We start from the raw sequence: 23696 nt of genomic DNA on the forward strand, positions 1-23696 counted from the left end.
AGCGACTTCAAAAGTTGTTCTTTTTCCTGGCATTTTATTTTTCATAAAATTAAAGCAAAACGTTATAAATTGCAATAGAAAATGACAAGAAAAGTCGAAGACACAAGAGAAGCCAAAACGCATGGGCCCAAATCTAACGGGATCACCCAAAAGAGAACGGCAAAACAATTTACCGTAGCTGTAAAAACACTTTATTGACAGCATAAAATGTGAATGTTTTTAGTTTTTTAATTTTATAAAATGTTTGGGTAATGTTATTTAACAATTCTTTTTGCCATTAAGTTCTAGGAGAAATATAGAATCGAAATAAATTATAATTGAAAAAAAATTCTCACTTTTAGGTACATTTATTTTCAACTAAACCCAAAAAATTAGTTTTTTTTTGTTAGTAAAAACACTTTATTGACATACTGTAAATAAATTATTTAAATTAAATAGGCAACAAATAAGGTAGCAATAGCAATAAAAATATATGTGCGCGTAAGGGATTGGTACGGGTCGGGCATTGATTACACGGAAACATATCAACTAAAGTATAAAACAAACTAAACAAAAATGTTTATATAAATACATATATATATATATACACGTATATATATATATATGTATGTATCTATATAATAAACAAGGTTCTGCGCAAGTAGATACAATGTAAACATAACTCTTTGAGACTAGTTTGATGTTCGGCGGACGCTTGGATTGAATTAAATATAATATATATATTTTTTTGTTTGAATAGATTTGCATTTGACTGGTACAAAAAAAAAGTTTGAAGAAATTTGTAAATGTGAGTTTTTTTTTTGTTTTTTTTTTTTTTTTCTTTGTAATATTGTTGGTGTTCTCTCGTGCTATAATAATTATTTATTATTAGCTGCTAGTATTTATCATAAGTACGTTTCACAATGCAGCTTCAGTTAGTTTTAGTTTCTTCACGCCAAAATGTTTTTTTTTTTTTTTTTTTTTTTGTTGTCTTAATTTTGTTTTTTTTTTTTTAACAACTAATCATTTGCTAAAAGCTGTGTGTGTGTGTGTGTTTTGCTTTGTTTATGGAGCTGCGCTGCTCAGCGCCCCTATTTTCCCCTTATTTGTATATTATTATTGATTAATCATTCACCATTTGTTGTTGTTGCTTTTTATGAAATATATACTGATATACATTGCACAAGTTATGGTGAATGCTCAAATTGGTATTTGTTCAATTCATTTTCTTCAAAGGTTTTTAGCGTTTTTTGTTTTCTTTTGTTTTGTTTTGGTTTTGTTTTTGTTTTTGTTTTGTTTTTTTTTTTTGTTTTTAATTTAGTTTCCTTTTTTTTACACAACCACTTGACACGACTTTCGGCAAACCAAAATGTGGCAATTATATATAGTTGCATTGTTTCATCTAGTTTGAATTGGCAAATCGCTCCATATATATATACATATATATATATATAAATGTATATGTATTTATATATATATAAATTTATATACTGTACACAATGTGTTAATGTACGGGTTTTTCTTTCTTTCTTTCTTTCTTTCTGTGTGATATATTCAATGGAGACGGGTCAAAATTTTCGTTAAAGACGCTTAGAAAACAAACTAAATATATGCCAGAGAAATGCAAGACAAAATTTGGTAAAAATAACAATTTTGTTGTTGTGTCGTGTGGTTCCTTTTTTTGTGTGTTGCGTGTTTTGTTTTTGTTTTTGTTGCTGTTGCTGTTGCTATTGTTTATTTGTGTTTAGTATAGAGCGATTGCTGTTGCTTCTGCTGTTGTTTGGCTTGCCGAAAGCGGTGTTACATAAATTGTTATAATTCTTATTTTTTGTTCGTTCATCATTCTTTTTTTTTGTTTGTTTGTTTGTTTTTTTTTTTTTTTTTTTTGAATGTTGTTGTCTCATATGTTCTTGTTGTTGGTTTTCTGTTTTGGGTTTTTTTTTTAGCCATCTCTTATGTACATCATTCAGCTCCAACGATCGTCAAACACGCTTGCCGTCCAATTAACCATTTGTTGTTATTTGGCATTGGATTTGTGTTAAGAATTAGTTTATAGTTAAGTTTTAATTTTAATTTACGCACGTTTGCATTATTGCAAAGTTCTACGAAACATTTACTAAGGTGTTGTGACTTTGCTGTTGTTATTGCACTTCTTTTTCTTCTTATGTTTTTTGTTGTATTCATTTTTTTTTCTGTTTATGTTGCAGTTGTAGCTGCTGTTATTGTTGCCGCTTAAGATGGTGTTGCTGTTGCTTTTGGTATTGTTGTTGCTGCTGTTGCTGCTGTTGTTGCTGTTGTTGCTGTTGTTAATGCTTATTGGATTCAACTGCTAGGTAATTGTGGGGAGTTAGCTTTACGCTCGTTCGTAGAATAAAATATAGGCACTGGATGAAACGAGACAGTTTTCAGGTATAGCATCGCTGACACTGCAATTATCAATTATTATTAATCAAATATATAATAAATAAACATTGTATATACCTATTATCATTGAACTCATGCCACTTGTGTGAGACCGGATGCTTACAGAGTGCCACATAATGACCACCAGCCGTTGAGCCTATAACAATCGTAAAGTTGAGTTAAGTTAACGGAGAAGCGAGCTCGGTTAAAGTGATCGCGACATACCCATATGATTGGAGATCGCATAGAGCGAATAATGCACATTCGAATTTGCGTTGGCGCCATATGAGGCCATATTGAGCTCACGATCCGCTGTGGGGAACTCAACAATATTCGAGAGCTTGCTCCAGCGCGTTTCAGAGAAGCGTTTGAGATCTAAAACAGGCATAATTAATATATATATATATATATATATATATATATATATATATATTGATTGCATGTAGGCACTTACGTATCACCAGATATTTGGGGAAACGCTGTATGGTAAAGCTTTTGGTACATTTTCGGCGTGTCTTGCATTTGGAGCATGTGGGCATCTCGTCACCGTCTAGCACCTCTTCGCGTATGAACAGATCTAAGCAGGCCTCTAGTTTGCAGCGCGATGACGATGGTAGTGGCACGCTCAAGTCCCAGAATGGGTCAAAGGTAACGCTTGTATTTCCACACGTTGTGCACTTTAGTGTGCTCTTCAATTGACCAACAAACAGATCACGTATCAGGGAATTCTCATGCCTAGCATACCACTCCCAAGTCAGATCGGCCTTCTTATTGTCACTAAAATAAGTCAATTCAATCGGCTTGAGTAACATTTATTGTTTAGATTAGTTTTAGTGCTCACCTGAGATTATCATCAATGTTAAGCGTTTCACCTTTGACGCCGGTGTTGAGCGCCGAGTGCAGCGAGTCAAGAAAGAAGCGCAGAAACTCCTGCGCATCCTGTTGATTGTAATCACTGTACATGCGATGCTTTGTCGAAAAGGCGCGCTTCAGTTCCATCGGCGTTACGCTGTGCACATTTGTCGTCCACATTTCCTGTATGAGTTTGGCAAATTCTAAAATAAAATCGTGTCAAATATTATAGAATCGGAATCGGAATCGGCAACGGAATCGGAATACTCAAGTGATCGCTTACCGTGTAGTATTTGCTGATCCTTGGAGGTTGCCGTGCGCGTGCTGGTATGATGTGCGCGCAGAAAGCGCGTCAGCTCAGTCGTGTGACTCAGGCATTGGATGACCGAGTTCATGAAGCAAGTGTTTCCAATGTTTCTCAGACCGCATAGACCTGTGGGTGAGGGCATATAATCAAAATTTTTAATTATTAAAAGCCATTTGAGTTATTATAGCTAACTGGGCGTGGCCCAAAAGGCACTCCCCAATTCGGATGGCGTGTTATGGATTTGCCTTCTTCGTGTTCGATTGACGGCCGGCATTCTGAATGGTTTTGAGATCTAGTTTATGCGGTAGTTCCTACGTATGTATATCTGGCTCACTATGTCAACTGGCATACTGGAATAATCTAACTGACATCTAATACCTACAGGCCGAGCACAGCCTACTGAAAGGCGAACTGAAGTTACGAGAAAATTATTAAATGTATGTACATAACTTGTGTGTGCTCTATTTTATAAACACATATAATGTACTTTTTCGAGCCATTTGTATTTGACTCGCATCGAGATAAGTGAAGGCCTACTTAACCTTTTCATATTTCAAAAGCAAACTTTCCAATCGAAACTGAAAAAACTGAAACTATCCAAAACTACGCAAATGCTTGGATTAGATCAGTTAACTCACCCTCGAACTTCTCGTCACGGGTGCTTTTGTAGCCATCATCGAGATTATTATGCTTATTGCTCAACGATGATGTGCCAATGGAAGAGGATGTGGCGTTGGTGTTGTTCCGTCCGCTGTCCCGATCCCAATAGCGGCTGGATGTTGGCGAGACAGGTGGTAGCACTGAACGAACGGTGCCTCCGCTATTCCGTGATACCTGCACGAAATACAAATTCGATTTATCGATGTACATACAAAAATACAAGAGAAAAAATCGCAATGACAAAATAACAGTTATTCAAAAGCATCGAGCAATCGATCGTTAGAAAGGGATGCATGTGTGTGTTGAAATTGGCTGGCATTGTATTGGTGTGAGAGCGAGCGAGCGAACGAACGAATGAACGAACGAACGAGCGAACGAGCGAGTGAGTGAGTGAGTGAGTGTGAGTGTGTTTGGCGGTTAAAAGAAAACACAAGCATGCAAACTTAACGAAACGCAACAACAACGAAACATGTCCAAAACATAAAATTGTGCATGTGCTGGCGAGTTGAGCAAGGAAGCGAGCGAGCGAACGAGCAGGGGTTAGCGAGAGGGAGACAAAATTAAACCATATTGATTAATTATCGATACGACGATATCGATATCGATAGGCAAAACGAAACCAAAATCCAATTCGAAATCAAGGCGCGTTATTCTGAAAAACCTATATCAAAATATAATAAGCTACAATAACAAAAACGCAACACACACACGCACACACACACGCACACACAGACGCACATACATACAAAAATCAGGATATGCTGAAAACTAAAAACGGATTACGGTGTATTCTGTGCTGGTGATAAAAATGGTCAATGGAGCTACTCAAAAACGCAGCTCCTTTAGCTGTTGCTTTAAACTTTATAAACTATAAACTGAAACACACAATGAGACTAAAAAGAGAGATAGAGAGAAAGAGAGAGAAAGAGAGATTGGGCAAAGAGCGCAATGAGTGCGCCACCCCCAAGAAAAGTTGGGCGCCACTTACGCTGTCGCTGGCTGTGACGCTGTTGACTGTGGCGGCGGCGGCGGCGGCGGCGGCAGAGGAGGAGGAGGAGGAGGAGGAGGAAGAGTAGGCGCCCTGGGCGCTGGCAGAGACAGCAACTGCTGCTGCCGCTGCTGCTCCGCCCGCATCGTTGTTGTGCTGATGATGCTGATGCTGCTGATGATGATGATGATGTTGATGAAGATTTACCTTGTGGCTGCTGGGCGTTGCAGTCGCCGCCGCAATCGCTTGGCCAGCTTGACAATCGTTATTGGTCGCCGCCTTGGCCAACAGACCGTGCGCAATCCGACTGGCCGATTTGCTCATGGGCGCCACGGCTGCCGTCGTTGCCGTCGTGGTTGTTGCGGCATTGTTGCCGCTGCTGGTCCGATACGCTGCCCGTGTCAAGGAGCTGCTATAACCGGCCGCGATCCGTGCGTTCTCCATGTCGCCGCTGTAGCGCTGCTGCAGATTGCTGCTGCTGCCCGATGTTGCTGCTGCAGTTGCTGTTGTTGCCGACGCCGCCGCCGCCGCCGCTGCTGCTGCTGCTGTTGTTGTTGCTGTTGCTGCTGTTGCTGTTGGATTATTGCGCAACGGGGCTGGCTGTCGCTTCTGTTCGCTGAGATTATTGAACTTCTCAATGGAGGCCTTAATACTGAGTGAATCGATGCCGTAGCGACGCGCATTGCTGGCATTGCCGCTGCCGTTCTCTCGCTCCCGTTCACGCTCCCGTTCCCGCTCCCGCTCCTTGGGCCGCTGTTCGCCATTTGTGTGCTTATAGTTGTTGAATTTCTCATAGCTGGCCGCAAAATTCGAATTGGAAAACGAGATGATTGTGGACTTGGGCCGCATTGCACGGTGTCCAATTGGCTTGTCGCCGCCGCCGCCGCCGCTGCTGCTGCTGCTGCTGCTCAGCTGTTGGCTTCGCAGCTGCAAGGGCGGCGTTATGGGCTTAAAATAACAAATATTGGCCAGCTTTTGGCCCGATGTTGTTGCTCCAGACGTTGTTGTTGTTGCTGCTGCTGCTGTTGCTGTTGTTGTTGCTGCTGCAGCAGCAACTGTTGCTGCTGTGCTTGTCGGTGTATCGTCGCTATCAATATAGCTAATGTCATCGTGTTGCTGATGTTGCTGTTGTTGCTGGCGTTGCATGCTGTTGTTGTTGCTGTTGCCGTTGTTGCTGCTGCTGCTGCTGTTGTTGTTGTTAATGTTATTGCTGTAGCTGCTGTGACTATTCATGGCGCTGTGATTATTATTGCACTGCAGCACAAGCGGCTTCAGTTTGCCAGCCGCAAGTCGTCCGCCTGCTGCCGCCGCCACTGAAGATGTTGTTGCTGTTGCTGATGCTGATGCTGCTGCTGTTGCTCCAACTGTTGCCTTTTGGCCCAATGTCTGCTGCTGCTTGCCCTGGCTATGACTATGGCTATGGCTATATCTAATATCGATCCTGTGTACGGCTGTGTTGTTGCCGCCAGCTATTGTTGTTGCTGCTGCTGTTGTTGTTGTTGTTGTTGTTGTTCTACTGGCGTTGATGTTGCTGCTGTTCGCGCCGGCCGCTTTGTTGCCATTGAGCGTCGTCGGTCGACGCATGTCATGCAATGGAATCTCGCTGCCCACAATGCCCCCGTTTGTTGCTGCTAATGCGGCTGCAGCTGCTGCTAGTTTGACGTTGTTGTTGCCGTTGCTGCTGCTGTAGTTGTTGTTGCTGTTGTTATTCTTGTGATCGTCGCTGGTTTTGTTGCGCTTATTGCTTCTGCCAGCTTGCGTCTGTTTGAGCGTCACCTGGGCATGCGCCAGCTCGCATTCGGCCTTGAGAAAGCTGGGATCCTTGTAGCTGGATACCAAGAAATACCGCTGATTGGCCGCACGCACAGGATTAACCCCGCCGCCGCCGCCGCCGCCACCGGCAACTGTGCTCGAATTTTGTCCGGCTGCACGCACGCTGCTGCCGCTTGGTCCGGTCCCGTTGCTGGCAACGTATTTGAGAGCAGCCGCTTGCTTGTGGACAATGCCGACGCCGCCAGCGCCGCTGGCTTTCAAGGATTTGGCGTGTCGCGACGCCGTCTGCTGATGCTGCTGATGTTGCTGGTGCTGCTGACTAATATTGCTGCCTCTTTGCTGTTGGCCGTCGGTTGTCGCTGCCGCTGCTGCTGCTGCCGCAGTGTTTGCCTCGCGCTGCAGTTTGGACGCTGGAATCTTATGGAATCCTCTGGTTTTCTTAATGTCTAACATCATTCAACGGCTCCTTGTCGATTGGCGGCTGCTGCTGCTGCGGCTGAATTGTGGTTTTCTTTCTCTCTACACTTTCCTTGTTTTATGTATTTGCAATGCCTTGTTTTTTCTTACTTATTTAACACGCCTTGCTATTATTAATAATTCTTTCTGTTCTATTATTATTGTTGTGATTACAGTTACGGATAGTTGATGTTCTTCTTGTTGTTGTTGTGTTCAATTTTTTTTGTTTATCGAATTTGAAAAGGTGTGTTGTGCTTACCAAAAATACATACTCTCAAAACTACCTTATACACACATTTGGACTGTTTGCAAATACAAACTACTGCGTTAAACTAAAATTTTTCAAATATGGTTAGTTTTGAACTTTGTTTGGAACGCCTGCCTAAATTATTATCGATTCGATCAGTTCTACAAATTTGCGATTGCAGTTGCGTTATCGATCAAATTATTGGTTTTTGGTTTCGATTGCTCTGGGTAATATAGTTATATGATTTTTGTCTTCGTTAGCTTTCAAATTACTTGGTTTAATCAAGTTAACAATCAAGTGAGTTAGTTTGGTTAGTTAAAAGGGACGCGATCTGCAAGAGTTTAGCTAAAAATATATAGAAATACATATATATTGATGTATATCGATTAATTGCGAATAAATGCGTGTAACGGTTTAGCCACAAAACGAATAACAAAGAAAAGCCAGATTGTACAAAACTGAGAAAATGGAGCAAGAGAAACAATGTATATATGCAAATGCCAAGTGAGCTTTAATGTATATATATAAATATATAAATGCATGATGATTAATCGGGTTGGTTGCTTCACCGACCGCGACCGCGGTGTAGCAAAAATATCCTAACACAAATGTTAAAGGGACCGGGTGGGTGGGTGGGTGGTGGGGCCCTTTGGCTTGGGCAAGGCAATAGCAACAATATATATTCGTTATTCACACACACACACGCACACACACACACACACAAAGGAGCTTATGCTTATCGATAATTAGTTAACAGTTATCGCTTTGCAGCTGCTCGTCGCGGGTGGCAACCCTGGCATGCGATTAGTATTAATATTATACATTTTTTTTTTTTTTTTTGGCTGTCAGTTGTTTAAATATCCTGGCTTATTGGATTTTCAGCTCGTTTACCTTGCTGCGCGCAGCGGCGCCCTCTGCCAGCGTCAGCGTTGCTGTGGCGCTGACATCACCATCAGCATCGACGTCGCCATCAGCTGCGCCATTGACATCACCATTGGCCTTGCCCTTGCCAGCTGTCACCGTTAGGCTATTAACTGTCGCCGTCGCATCGTCTGTGGTGTCCGCTGCCGTCACGCTGGAGCTCTCGTAGATGGCATTGCGTTTGGGCGATGTCGACAGCAGCGATAGTCCATTGAGCTTGGCGTCCAGCCCATTGCTGTTCGCCTCCAGCGCAGCCGCATGGCCATTGGTAATGCTCTTCGCTGCCACATCCTGTGCAGCGTTGCGTCGCGTACGATTGCTGCGCAGCGTAAAAGTCGCCGTTGGCACATCGCCGCTGCTGTTGCTGCCGCTTATTGTGTATCTGCCTGAACCGCTGCGCTGCCGTAGATGTGATGTTTCGCTGGCCGATGTATCCGCGCCGCCGGCATCGCTGTTGCTGCTATATAGGCGACTGTAGCGGCTGCTGCTGCGCGGTCTGTCCAGTGTAACGGTGCAGGTGGCGCTGTTATCGTTGCTGTTGTTGCTGTTGCTGTTGTTGTTGCGGTTGTCAGTGTCGGCTTCATTGACCGCCGATCTGGAACGTGACAGTTCACAGTTGGGTTTATAGTTGGCCGGACTGTACTTTTCGTATATGTCCAGGGCAGATGTGGCAACAAAATGTGCTAGGGATGATGATGAGCATGAGCTGGACAAACGTTTTGAGCTGCTGCCGTTAGCTGTTGCATCGTTGCCATTGCCATCTGCACCGCTCGGTGGCAGCTTTTTGGCAGCATCTCGGCGTTGTTTTAAGCCCCAATCGTCTTTTTTGGTTGCTGTGCCTGTTGATGTTGTTGTTGTTGTTGTGCCTGTCGAGCTTGTTGTTGACACGTCGCCATTCGATGTTGTGCCCTTTCCTCGACGCGGCAACTAAACGTTTTTTTTTTTTTTTGTTTTTCGCATGTTTTGCATGTTTGTTCGTGTCATGGTTGTTGTTGAAACATTTATACAGATGTTGTGACATGTTGAATGCGATGTTTGGTTGGTTGTGTGATATAACGGTAACGGTTAACGGTTAACGATCATAATTTTATGTGTTTCACATGACGGGCAGCAACACAAAACCAAAATTCAAATTATAACAAAAAAAAAAAAGTCCAAGAAAAATATGCAGTAAAAAGGAAAAAGTCGAAAGACATTGAAAAAACAATCGCATATCCAGTAGGAACAAATATTTGCATAAGCCGCCCATAAGTATGCAATGGGCGCAACACGACTTCACACGCGCGCCTCCATTTGTAAAATTAGGTCCATCATCAATTGATTAATGTTCGTTTAACATAGCATGTAACTTAACATTGCTGTTTAGTTTAATTGCATTTCGCCACAGTTGCCAGACATTGTCAACTTTGTATCGTTGCAGCATTGCCACTATTTATGGAATTTGCGACAAGAGCAAATGAAACGTTTGATAAACTTTGTACAGAAACTTTGACAAGGACACGCTCCAGGCACACTTGCCTCTCAGGTTTAGTCAGAATTAAGTCGTTTTTTCGATTATGGTTTAGAAAACGTCGCAAATATAAAAAAAAAAAATATGTTAAATGGTAGCTGTCCACATATAAAGATCATTGTATTTTGTATTTTAAATACATTTGTTTTTTTTTTCGAAAAACGTATGACTCAATTCATAAAATAATGTTTATTGCAATCATAAATTTTCATTTTTTTTTTTTTTTGTATAAGGATTGCGAACTGCCAGAATTAAGAATAAGCTCTGGAACCAAAGCGTTTTAATTCGTGGGCGACCAATACAAATGATTAATGAAGTCGAAAAATGGCGGCGATGACTTGCACCAGTTCGATTGCCATCGAAAACAAGCGAACGATAAAACGTCAATTTGTTATCGACATCGATAAGTCATGCGTTAAATTGGTTAATCAGTTGATGGAACGCCCTATATGTTTTTTTTTTCCTTTCGCAGATTTATGACAAATACATCCATAGTACATACGCATGCATATGTCATATATTTGATATAAATACGTGTGCACATGTTTTTATGCCTCACACAGACACACACACACGCACACACATACACACTTGCGAACAATGAATGCATCGTCACATTAAACATACTGGGAAATTTTGAATTTTTAATGCCGACCGATGCCAACAGCAAATATTTTCACATACATATGTATGTATGTATGTATGTGGATAGCACAAGGGCGAGCCACGTTTGCTGTTGTTGTTGTTGCTGCAGTAGCTGGGGTTGTTGTTGCAGTTGGTGTCGCTGCTGATGTTGCTGTTGTTGTTGCTGTTGTTGGTGCCATTGGAGCTGTGCCAACAAGTGGTTTGGCCTGGCGAAAACATTCCATTGCCGTGGCACGGCGGGTGGGTCTATGTTTGTGGTCATGACGCATTCGCCGCCTTATCGCAGCTTTCAACACACACGCACACACGTACACACACTTACATATGCATGTATGCACATATACATATGTGTGACCGCTTAACAGCAAAAGAACAACAACAAGACGAAACGAAAACAAATGACAAGTTTGCAATAACTGTAAATGTAACTTCAAAATGCCGCCAACTGTCAAACGAGTGTCAGAAAAAGAACGGTAAATACACAGTTAAAGCTCTAGTGGGTGTATGTGTAGGGAATGGAAGGGGCGCAAACTGCCATGCGTTTATGCAGAGCCAACATGGGCGTGCCTGGCTAGATATGACAATCAAGCATATGCACACACACATGTAAACACATGTACATATGTACGTATGCGAATGTGCGTGAAAAGGTGGGCGGACAGTGGGTGGTTGTAGCTGTGGCTGTGGCTGTGGCTGTGTTTGGTCTCGGTTTTGCGACCAGGTAAGTGTATGTCATGGGCTACTTGTGACTTTTGGATAATGCACAACATGAAACGCGCAGTCAAAGCTGATTAAAAATAGTTTTATATACTAAAGACACAAACACACACACACACACACGCGCGAGCGCACTTTGCATAGACACACACACACACACATACATACATACATATGTATTAAGCACACGCACAGCTACCAAGGCAGATATCAAGCACACACATACATTTGTATATACACCTACACGTATATGACTGTTCCGTATTGCTGTAATTAAAAACCTCACGAAAATAAATTGTTACTTTTACTTTTCTTACAAAAACTGTAAATTATTAACATATTTTTAATACACTTATATGCATTAAAAGGTTGGGCCTATAAAATCTATATATATATTTTTGATGAACACCAAAAATCGAGTCGTCTTTCGACTTTTCTGGTATAAAAACAACAAATACCAAAAAAAAAAAAAAAAAAAAAATGTAAATAGTTTTTTTTTTATGTGAACGTCATTTTTGTGTCCTGAAAAATGTAGAATGTTCGGAGTTCTTCAAAAAACCGATTCCCAAGGAAAAGAAGAAGCAGAACTGAAGGTCTATTTAACGTGACGTATGCCCCATAGGGATTTACGCTTGACAACAATGGAATGCCAGTTGGGCGGATATGACATTATCGCTTGCTCAAGAGGTGTGGCCCAAGTTATAGCTCTGCTGGTCAGGGTAGAGACGACTTCAAACTAGATAACTCACATATATATTTTATCCTTAGCATTGTAAATTGCGTGAGATAAATAAAAATATGATATTGTGGGATTTGAAAAGAAAGCATTTTTGGAACAGTCTTTATATATGTATATATATTTGACAAACATGTATGCATGTGTGCATGTATAGTGTATAAGCTATATGTGTACAGTAAATACAATTATACAATTACGACAGACACGACGAATCCTTGACTATTGTAATAGAGTACTCTAGTTGACACACAGAACTCACCAAATGATTCGAGTATGTGTAGAGATGTGCGATTGTGCGTATGGATATTTTGTGTGTTTGGTTTAAAGCCCAAATAGTTTGGAGAGTTCGAGAGTGAAGCCTTTTAGTTTTCTTTTAAGGTGATAGGGGATCTACACTAATATACATATTGCCCAGCATAATACATAATAATACAGAATACTATATAGTGCTCTGTTCTGCCACCAATTGTACATCACATATGTATGTATATGTATGTATGCATGTACATCAAAAATTAATCAAAGGTGGAAGTAAAAGGGGTTCGGTTTCGGGATAAAAGGTGTGTGTGGCTAAAGCGATAATTAAGACTAAAGTAAACACTCACTCCGCATCGGCCGTATGAAACTGAATCATAATTGGAGCCGCTCAAATACGATGCACTATTTCGATATCCAGAATTGAGTGCAGATCCGGAACCGCCGCTCAGATACGATGCAGATCCGATGCTATTCCGCTGTGTATTGATGCGCGGCGTATACGAATACGCTGAATAGGAGCTGGGATAGTAGCTGCTCGCGCTGCTGCTGTGATGATTGTAGGCGGATGTGGACGATGTGCCGGCTGTGGAGCTGCCCGTGCCAGCTGATGAGGGCAGCAATTTCGATAGGCTGCTGCCGCGATTATCGTAATAGCTGCTCGAATAGCGCGAATAACCGTTGCTTGTGCCACCGCCGCCGCCGATGCCGATGCCGCTGGTGGTGGTGCTGCTGCCGCTGCTGCTGCTGCTGCTACCGGTGCTGGTCGAGCTGCCAGCGCCGCTGGTCGACGTTGTGCCGTAGAGACTGCCACTGCCCGCTGCTGACGTTGACGATCTACGCGGCGAAATCACACGCATATTAGTGGCAGCAGCGTTCTACCGCTTCAATCGGACCAGTTTGCCGTTTTACTGTGTTTGCCGCCCTTCTAAATTGACTCGTTATTGTTCTTGCCGCTGCTAACGTTACTGATTTGGCAGAGCGTCCTGTTCCTCGCTCTCCGCTCGCTCCTGTTTTTTATTTTTATTTTTGTAATTGTTGCTCTGGTTTTATTGCTGCGAGAGAGTGAGAGTGAAAGTAGATGCGTGAGTAGCTTTCAAAACGGCAGCGCGCGAGTTGCACTCACTCACCTTGGCTTGCAGTTGCTCTTTCCGTTTTCTTATTTGCTTGTTTGTTTTTGTTTTTTTTTTTCTTTTTTTGCAGATTATTTACATAGTTTTTGTTTTTCTATTTTATTTAGTTAGTGTTGTTGCTTATGCTACATTAAAGACCCGTTATTGTTGCAGTGGAGAAGAGGCAAACTGTAATTAAAGGAGAATTTGTCATAAGTGACCTTCGTCAAGCTACATATAAATAAACATATATATAAATAAACATATATATATATATATGTATAAAGGGGCTGACTAACAGTTACAGTTGATTACTAATTTCATAAATTTATCACAAACTTAACAGCGACGACGACGTCGCCCACTTCGTCGTGTCACACTTGTTTACAAAATAACAAAACAACAAAAATCACAATGTTTCAAGTTTCACGACGCTGCAACTTGTCACAACAACAACTCAATGCAACTGCCGGTCTGTGTGTGTGTGTGTGTGCGAGTGGGGTAGCTATGCGGTAATAGTGAAGTTGCGTATGTTTGTTTTCATGTGTGTGTGTGTGTGTCGGTGTGCGTGTGTGTGTGTGTATAAGACGCCGCCAGGCTGTCTACGGCCCTATACGGCGCGCAATGTCATTGTAACCGAGGAAACCGTTGCTCGTGTTTCGCAGTGTGCGTGCGTTCGTGATGATAGGGCGCCACAACCTCTCTCACACACATACACACACACGTAAACAAACGGACGGACACATGGCCACTATCATATCGATCTCTCGTTCATAAATACAACTACAGTTATAACTACAACTATAAACAACACTATAGCAACTTTTTTAGATTCACACATTCCAATGCGCCTATGTGAAGCAGCGATGCCGAAAATCACGTCAAAAATCGAAATTATTATAATTAAAGCAACAAAAAAAAAAAAAGAAAAACGGCAAATCTATTTATAAAAGCGCTTTAAAGTACACACACACACACACATACAACTGGCTGGCGCTGGCGGTCGCCACGTTCCCGTTGGTTGGGTGGTACGGCGGTGGCGGCAGTAGTAAAACTGCGATGCTATGCCTGGCCTATAGCGCCATATGCGCAAATGAGATAGCAATATTGATATTGGCGACAGCGACACACTGAGACACACACACACCAAAAGGCAACGAACACAAACATATACATACGTATGTATGAATGTACATATACGCGGCCAAGCAAGCAACGTACGAATTACGCAAAGTGAAATATCTTTCTCAAAAATGGAAAGTGGAAAAGTGACGACTATGACTGTAAATTTCGCTTTAGAACGCGAACACTTTAATATAGATATTTGATGAGGGGAATTCAGCGCCTTGCTAAGCAGTATATTTATTTATAAAATTCATCATTCACACACAACCCACTCACGACGCTAGAAAAAATTCCAAAAACGTCTTATTGCTTCAACGCTTGGTACGCACACCAAAAAAAAAAACAATTTAATTGCACTAACTGAGCTTCTTTACATGGTAATAACTTATATTATTGGCTTTTATATGCAATTTTCAGCCCACAGCACGCAGAACTCACTTAGGAGCGAGTCAGTTTCGCAAACGAACTACCGAAATGTAGGGTTGCATCGATACGGGTATCGATAAATTTATTTATTGTATGTTTTCTTATCGCACACCAAATCAAATCATATCCTATCGACTTTAGTGGCCATCACCAACAACAGAAAAAGTGGCAACACCGCCGTGTATATACATTTTGAGAGAAAATTTTGTTCAGGTGTGAAAAATCTATGCAGTTAATTCACGTTTATAAATAAATTAAATTTAAATACGAATAGTAACTAAGCTTAATTAGTACATGGTTTTGCTATTGTCATTGCTCGTGCAGTGCGTTATGCCGTATTTACCGAATTATGAACAGTACCCTGCAGCCGCAAATTGTCGCGTCGCATTACATTTAGTGTTGCCAACTTTTGCATTTGCAAAAAAAAAAGCTATCTCGTAAAATTCGCACTACCGTGCGTTAAAATTCACATATATTTTTAGTTCGTGCAAACACACATTAGATGGCTACACAGTGTATTTATGAAAAACCCGATATCCAAATTGATAAGCCAAAATCTTTCAGCAGGACTGCGCATCACCGTCGTACCAATTAGCTTACAAGCATTTTAAGGACCCTGGACATTAAATAGCTAAATCTAACCGGAAAAGGCTGAGTGGGCAACACTTTAGCCTGCGCCGCCGCCAACGTCGTCACACAAAATGAAGTGAGCTACTACAACACAACAAAGAAAATAAACTAAACTGAATATTGAGAAAACTTCAAAAAAAAATTAATACAATAACATTTTTATTTATCGGTTTCTTTTTCCCGTGTACAGTAAACCAAAAGGCACAGCAGTTTTTTGTTAATTTTCTGAAATTTCAATTTGTCTCGTCGTTATCATCATCCGCATTGCCATCGTAATTTTTAGCAGGTCTCTCTTATTACCACCCATCGCCCGCCCGCCCAGCTAGCTTTGTGGGAAACCTTGTATTAAAGTTCGTTTACTGGAACATTTTCACTAGACCCCAGGAGCTTCGTCTTCGCTTTTTACAACGCTTCAGTTCTCCAACGAGACGCACACACAAATATTTAGGTAAGTGCTTCCACTTATCAGTTGTGACTGCATTTTCATTGTAATTGATATGATCTCTCTTGCAGTTATGTCATCGACCGCCGGCAAACGCAAGGAAATATACAAATACCTGGCGCCATGGCCATTGTACTCCATGAACTGGAGTGTGCGCCCAGACAAACGTTTTCGCCTTGCCCTGGGCAGCTTCATCGAGGAGTACAACAACAAAGTGCAAATCATTAGCCTGGACGAGGATACCAGCGAATTTAGTGCTAAAAGGTGAGATGAGTGCAGAGAGCAAGCATCTGCCGAGCCTTAAATACTACGCATGCATGCTGTACATTTCTCATTGCTTGATTTGTAATTCTCAACAAGTTAATGCTGACAAAGGAGGACATGACCCTTGCAATCCTAGAGTCCATTGTTGTCCGAAAGATTCTTGAAATAGCTACACGAATAACCTGATCATTTATGGTGCTTGTTTCTTGGTCCGTCAGCTTAATATAAGTTTGTCTACTGAAAAGGTCAAACTTAAACGAATCATGTGGCAATAATACGATATAGTATATCGATCTTAGTCGCACAGCAGTGTTTATTATATAACTTGATCCATGGGAGCTATATATTAATACCTTTCAGCTCAAATATTTTCATTATATCAACTTTATTTACACAAAAACTCAATCGGCAATCGATCGTATGGCAGGTATATATTGGAGTGGTCCGATACAAGACTAGTTTGCATGGAAACAGACAGCAGAACGAGAATAAACCCTGCATAGGATCGGGGTGTTTATTTACTGGGGGTATTGTAATCTTTTGATGATATCTTGTGCTACGTTGGCATTTGCCAGCTTTCGACTACCGTATCATATACTCTTTAGGAAGAATAAGTCGGAAACTTTTTTATTTTTCATTGGTTTATTAATAAATTTGCTGTTTTGCTCTCATTCACTTGCAGCACCTTTGACCATCCATATCCTACAACAAAAATCATGTGGATACCAGACTCGAAAGGCATCTATCCCGATCTGTTGGCCACCAGCGGTGATTATTTGCGCGTTTGGCGCGCTGGTGAACCGGATACCCATCTGGAGTGCGTGCTAAATAATAACAAAAACAGTGATTTTTGTGCGCCGCTAACATCGTTTGACTGGAACGAGGTGGACCCCAATTTAGTTGGCACATCATCCATAGACACCACCTGCACAATATGGGGCCTAGAGACTGGGCAGCCGCACGCGCGCGTCTATGTGGCTGGGCATGTTAAGACACAGCTAATAGCACATGACAAGGAGGTCTATGACATTGCATTTTCACGTGCCGGCGGCGGCCGCGACATGTTTGCTTCAGTTGGCGCCGATGGCTCTGTACGCATGTTTGATTTGCGTCATCTGGAGCATTCGACCATTATCTATGAGGTGGATGTCAATAGCTTTGCTACATATATATATATATATATATATTGTTTATTTATTGATTTATTTGTCTTGGTTAGGATCCTGCGCATACTGCGCTGTTGCGCTTGGCCTGGAACAAACAGGATCCGAATTACTTAGCCACTGTTGCCATGGATTCATGTGAAGTTATTATTTTAGATGTTCGTGTTCCTTGTACACCTGTTGCAAGACTGAGCAATCACAGAGCGTGCGTCAACGGTATTGCGTGGGCGCCGCATAGGTAACCAATATCCAAATTCAAAATATCTAACCAAAGTATTTAACATGCACCGTTCGGTTTGCAGTTCCTGTCACATTTGCACTGCCGGTGATGATCACCAAGCACTGATCTGGGATATACAACAAATGCCACGCGCAATCGAGGATCCAATTTTAGCCTATACAGCTGCTGAAGGCGAAGTCAATCAAATACAATGGGGTGCCACGCAACCCGATTGGATAGCCATTTGCTATAACAAAGCGTGCGAGATCCTGCGGGTCTAAGAGTCAATTTTTCTTACCACCCATGCAACCTGTCCCCCCTCCCGACCCACACTGCTCTGCCCTGTGGCTGTGATGTGAGCATGATGTGGCTGCAGAACGCACAGTTGCCAACACACCAAACAACAACAACCGCAGCAGCAGCAGCAGAAGCGACACCAACAAACCAACAGATACATACACATACATACACACACAAACACACACATGCGGATACAGAACGCAATGTAGTTGTAGGTTTTGTAGGCGCAACAGCGGAAGAAACGCGTTTTAATTACATAATATACACACATATATAGTTTTGTATTCGGACGTCGATTTATATCCCACAATCCCGCAACCGCATCCGCATCTGCAACCCAACTTGGTGTATTGGTCGCCAGTGTCTGTGGGTCAGTCGAAGTTAAAAGTGAGACGCGTAGGCGGAGCAGCCGGGCAATTCTATTAGAGTTTAGTTTTTTTAATGCTCTCTGTGGCCGGGCCAGGCACATTTAGCATCCTTAGCTTAGTTGAACATAATGTTATGATATATAAGTCTCAAGGTATAACCAAAATATGTATTGCTATTTGTAATTTATTTGACTCGTCTCGCACGTTATGCTGAATAGAACCGGACGCTTAGTTTTATTAATTGACATGTCTGGCTTATTGACATTCTGTTTTTAAGATGGCAAAAAAAACATTTACACGTAAAAAACAAAAAAAAAAAACAAGAAAAAAAAAACAAAAAACAAGATGAACAAAAGAAAAAACAATGTCCTACCTCGTTTTCCAACATGTTAAATGTTGTTAATATTTGTGTCTAACCGCAGTAAGAACAACAACAAAAACAACAACAACAACAGCAACACCAAACAAACAACTACACGCAAAAACAAAACACAGACGAACAACAAATGAGAGAAAACCCAAATGAAAAATGTATCCAAAAAGACGCTAAAGGCTTCTTTTTTTTTTAACTATATTTTTGTTCAAATGTTTTATTTTTTTTTTTACACGTTTTTTATTAGAACCAAACACCAAAACAAACAACAAAAGGACTTAAACGAAAACGCAAACGCAAAGCAAACATAAATAAGCGAAAAAAAAATACTTGTATTTAGAAAACAGAAATGAACTAAAAAAAAAAAACCAAAAAAAAAAAAAAAAAAAACAAACAACAACAACTGCACAACCACAGCTAAATACAATACTTACTATTTAAAATACAACTAAAACAAAAACCGAAATATATTGAGCGAGAGAGAATACAAGATTGTTGCTATCCATTTAAAAAAAAAAAAAAACAAAAACAAAAACCAAAACAAAATGAACATATAAAATAATGACTGCATTCAATTAACATTAGCTTCATAAAATACAGTCAGGCCGAATGATCGAACGATCCTTATTCCCGCACTGAGAGCAAAACAGAAAACAAAGAGAAAAAAAAAAAAAAACAATATACTAATCCACAACAAAAATATAAATACATTTTCTATGGTCGAAACTATAGTGCGCCGCTCTGAGACTGAAATAAATGAGAATCCTTTTAGACGAGATGCCTTTTCGTTGGCTCAGAGTTATCTGTTCAAACTCCAAATGCTAATATAAAAATACATACATATATATACAAATACAACAGATGCTGCTATTGATAATGCGTGTAAATACAGAAAAGCGTATACATTAATTTCATTGTTTTCTCCAATAACAATCAGAATCTGTAAACACTCGACAAGACTTTTGCGCAATTTCAATTGAATATGATAAATAAACCGATAAATACTTTTTAATGTGGTGTACACGTGCACGCACACATGCATACACACATGCATGCATAGCATATGTAGATACACACGGCATACATACATATACATATACATATGTACGTTAATTACTGCGTAGCGTGAGTAAGCATTTTTTGGCAAACGGTTTCTGTAATTTGTAGCATTCATTATCCGGTTGGAACATTCAAAGACAAGATATTCTTTATACTTACACACACACACACACACACACACACACACACAATGTAAAAGAATAATTTTAATTGAAATTTTAATGCGTTTGCATTTTTTAAATTCTCACACACACACACACACACATCATGAATTGTAACTACATATACAAATGTAAGCATATATATATATATATGTATGTGTGTATATGTATATATGCATATATATATATATATATATATAGGACATCTGGTACCATGCTGGGTCAGCGCGGAGTTTTGAAACTAGGAGGCAGCAGGAATGTGAGGGGCGCAGCAACGAAAGCGAAAATCCCAAGAGAACAAAAAAAAAAATATTTAAATAAACAATTTTTAAATAAACATTTGTTGTCTCGCCACTTAAATCAAATCGGGCAAATCAGGCGGCGGACATATATTGCCAATATCGACTGTTCCACATGGCTCCTTTAAGCCAGCTGCACTGCCGCTGAAAGATATGGGATTAAGCTTGGATTGCCAGATCCATCTATTAACTAGACTGGCCTACCTCTTGTTCGGAGCATGCGTGGACTTCTTCAGGACGAGCAGCTCGTTGGCCTTGAGCTTCTTGAGAATGATCTGGAGGTGGCCGCTGATTTGGGAACGCTGCACAATTGATTCGGCCGGCTTGACCTCCTCGTTGTAGGCCATTTGAAAGACTTTGCCCTTGACCGTGACGCGCACATAGTTCGTCTGTATGTCCACATCGATAAGGGACGTGTCCAGATGTCTGATTATGGCCGGAATGGAAAACGCATTTGGACTGAGTGTCAGCAATGTGTCAGGTGGTGTGAGACTTACTTACTTGTAAACCTCCAATAACAGACTGTAGTGGCCAGCCTCATCCTGGAAATTGAATGGCAGCTTAGCCTGATTGATGTTGTAGGGTCGACCGCAGGGCGCGAATAGATGAGGGCTTCTCTTTGGCTTTTGCGTCAATGGGTTTGGCTGCGACTCGTGCTTCTCTCGGCCGAGCTTATGCTGACGCGCAATCTCGGTGCGTATTTCCGGGCAATGTTCACTTTTGGCATTCCAGAAGGCGCGTGCACGCTCATCCTCGTCCTCAATGGCGGCGCACTCTTTGGCCAGCTGTGCCTGCTGCTCGGCTACGCGAATACGCTGTTCATCCCGTTCGATGGCCTGTGCCGCCTGGCACTGCACAATAACAGCTCGATGCTGTGACAAAAGGCGCTGCGCCTGCAGACGTTCCGAGGGTAATATATCCTTGCAGTCCAGGGTCTGCAATTGCAGCAGCGTGCCCACGACAAAGTCACGATAGTGCGGATAATCGACACACGGATTGCCAATAAGGACCAGCTCCCGCAAATTGTAATTGCCAATCAGCGACTCGATGCTGGTCAGCTCGCCGACAAAGTTGAGCGTCAGATCGAGCTTATTGAGCGACTCGAGACTCTCCAAGTTCTCGATGCGCTCAATGTTGTTCACGGCCACATTGAGATACTCGAGACGCTTCAGCTTGTGCAGATTCTCCAGGCGCGCTATGAGATTGGACTGCAGCAGCAGGATCTTGAGATCGCGACACCAGTTCTGTATATGCTCGATGCGCTCGATATCCTCCTGGTGCAGTGACAGCTCTTCCAGGGTGCTTATTAGCCGCTCATTATGCTCCGACTTTTTGCGCACCAGCTCCTCGGTGACTGCGACAATATCATTAGAGAAACACGCATGCAAATACCTTGTCTTCAACTTACTGCGCACCATAATTCCAGAATATAAATATTTATGTTGTGTCTATGTCGAGAACTGGCTTCAGCTACAGCTTCAGCTTCAAATAGCACTTAAAACAGTAAACAAATAAGGCGACTGCGTTGCTAGGTTTAGCTTCTTCTGCTTCTTCTTGTGGCTGTTGTTAGTGTTGTTGTTGTTGACACCCGATTACAATTTAAATTCTGTGTCATCGGCGGGCGAGCGATTGAACTTATCGAACTTATTAACATATCGATTTGCATGACTGCAACGTCATCGGCGCCCGCCGCTTTGTATTTTTTTTTTTTTAATTCTTTTTGATTTATGGAAATCTAATCAGTTGAATTAGTTAAAATAGCGTATTAGGTGCTCAATGGCAGGGCCGGACCGCGGTATGGATGTAAATAATTATTATTTAAGCTTTCCATCACAGAAGACAGTCATCAATTTCGTATATTCAATATTACATGAATAAATAAAAAGCCAACAACATGAACGGTTATGTTTTTGTAAAAACGGTAACTTCGACCATTTTGTTTAGCGTTTTCTTATGCGTGCACATGTGTTTTTTGTCTGTTTATTAACATTTATTAGAATTAAAATTTATCAATTGGTTCAATTCTTATTTGTGTAAAAAAAAGATAAAGCAGTGCAATATGAATGGAAATTGATAATTGAATATATTGAATATATCTTTGTGCATTTTCTTGTTAGCTTCTGGCCCACATCAAATCCGCACCTGTGCGCCATGGCTTCAGGTGTGCTCGGCTCATTGAACTCCGCTAACACTGGTCGCAGCCAGACAAACTTGGACACTGTAAGCGTAATCAGCATTTGGGATCGAAATGGGCGATAAGGATGTCGATATTTTGCGACCACTCAGCGATAGCGAAGTGGATGAGCTGATGCAGTTGTATGGCGAGAAATATGGACCACTCAATTTCCACTACCTTTTGCTGTACAATCAGCGCAAATGGGATAGACAGCTGGACGCGGCGGGCATTTCTCGGACAGATGAGGCTTACTTATCGCTGCGCAAGCGCTTCTACACGCATCGAACTGGCGGCTTTCGACAATACGGCACGTACGTGAGCCTGCACCGGGATGTGGTGCAGAGCGTGTCCTTTTACAGCTGGCAGCCCGTAGAACAGGCGGAGCTGTTCGCCTGCCTGGAGCAAACACAGCGTATTGAATGGTCAAACGGTGCGCTGCTGACCAACGTTGATCTGGAGTATTGCGCACGCGTCAAGGAGATTGCCAGCAGAAAGGGAGCGAGTGGCATACAGGCACGTGAGTGCTACGGCATGGTATTGCCACATGCCGAGGCGCGCACGGTGCACGTGCCCGATCTGCTGTCAGACTTTGAGCTGCGCCGGCTGTGCGATGAGGATGCGGTCATGGTGCATGCTGTTTGGCCCAATAAGGGCGAAGGATCGCTGGCATACATACGTGCTTTAATCAAGTACAATAGGACACTGGGCGCCTGTCGCAGCGACACCGGCGAGCTAATCGCCTGGATATTCCAAAACGATTTCTCCGGTCTTGGGTATGCAAAATGGAATATGGAATTAATCAAAGCCTATTATGAAAAATTCTACCCCTGCCAGCATGTTGCAGGTGCTGCCAAAGGCAGAACGGCGTGGACTCGGCGGTCTCTTGGCCGCTGTCATGACCAAACTGATTGCCAAAGGGGAAGAGGTTACGCTCACCGCATGGATTGTCGCTAGCAACTGGCGCTCGGAGGCGCTGCTCACCCGCATTGGCTATAAGAAGGCCGTTGTGAACGAGTGGATCAAGCTGTTGCCCGCATAATATGCGGCTGGATCTGGGTAAATCTGTTGATGGGTTATAGCGAGGGGCGCCACGAAATATAGTACATATATGGAACCAAAATAGAAT

General features: G+C 41.9%; 4 protein-coding genes across 10 annotated transcripts; 2 read left to right on the top strand and 2 right to left on the bottom strand.

The window, feature by feature from the left end:
• Positions 1-1214: 1214 nt before the first annotated feature.
• Positions 1215-15172, bottom strand: Usp2 (Ubiquitin specific protease 2). Of its 6 annotated transcripts, none has more exons than XM_070207827.1 (10): positions 15128-15172; positions 13583-13753; positions 12803-13507; positions 4180-4375; positions 3518-3667; positions 3224-3437; positions 2837-3159; positions 2608-2757; positions 2461-2539; positions 1215-2405 (listed from the first exon to the last, which is right to left on the bottom strand). In XM_070207827.1, exons 3-10 carry the CDS (start codon positions 13310-13312, stop codon positions 2333-2335), a joined length of 1695 nt encoding a protein of 564 aa, XP_070063928.1. In that variant the 5' UTR covers positions 13313-13507; positions 13583-13753; positions 15128-15172; the 3' UTR covers positions 1215-2332. The 6 variants fall into 6 exon arrangements, with proteins under 6 accessions (XP_070063928.1, XP_032294938.1, XP_002055057.2 ...); XM_032439047.2 differs by having other exon boundaries at positions 15064-15146; XM_002055021.4 differs by lacking the exons at positions 13583-13753; positions 15128-15172 and adding an exon at positions 8557-9181 and having other exon boundaries at positions 12803-12977.
• A 66-nt stretch (positions 15173-15238) lies between these two features.
• wap (DDB1 and CUL4 associated factor wap) lies at positions 15239-19554 on the top strand. Of its 2 annotated transcripts, none has more exons than XM_015171021.3 (7): positions 15239-15328; positions 15683-15821; positions 15936-16193; positions 16259-16451; positions 17134-17593; positions 17671-17852; positions 17917-19554. In XM_015171021.3, the coding sequence occupies exons 4-7, from the start codon at positions 16261-16263 to the stop codon at positions 18113-18115; spliced, it is 1032 nt and encodes a 343-aa protein (XP_015026507.1). In that variant the 5' UTR covers positions 15239-15328; positions 15683-15821; positions 15936-16193; positions 16259-16260; the 3' UTR covers positions 18116-19554. The 2 variants fall into 2 exon arrangements, with proteins under 2 accessions (XP_015026507.1, XP_002055056.1); XM_002055020.4 differs by having other exon boundaries at positions 15259-15328; positions 15680-15821.
• tilB (touch insensitive larva B) lies at positions 19077-21962 on the bottom strand. Its single transcript, XM_002055019.4, has 4 exons — positions 21803-21962; positions 20896-21748; positions 20599-20820; positions 19077-20538 (listed from the first exon to the last, which is right to left on the bottom strand). The coding sequence occupies exons 1-4, from the start codon at positions 21810-21812 to the stop codon at positions 20451-20453; spliced, it is 1173 nt and encodes a 390-aa protein (XP_002055055.1). The 5' UTR covers positions 21813-21962; the 3' UTR covers positions 19077-20450.
• A 521-nt stretch (positions 21963-22483) lies between these two features.
• On the top strand, positions 22484-23695 carry LOC6631311 (uncharacterized). The gene is made up of 2 exons (XM_002055018.4): positions 22484-23343; positions 23405-23695. The coding sequence occupies exons 1-2, from the start codon at positions 22643-22645 to the stop codon at positions 23607-23609; spliced, it is 906 nt and encodes a 301-aa protein (XP_002055054.1). The 5' UTR covers positions 22484-22642; the 3' UTR covers positions 23610-23695.
• Position 23696: the final 1 nt, after the last annotated feature.

The sequence above is a fragment of the Drosophila virilis genome, chromosome X, assembly GCF_030788295.1.
Source record: "Drosophila virilis strain 15010-1051.87 chromosome X, Dvir_AGI_RSII-ME, whole genome shotgun sequence".
Lineage (NCBI taxonomy): Eukaryota > Metazoa > Arthropoda > Insecta > Diptera > Drosophilidae > Drosophila > Drosophila virilis.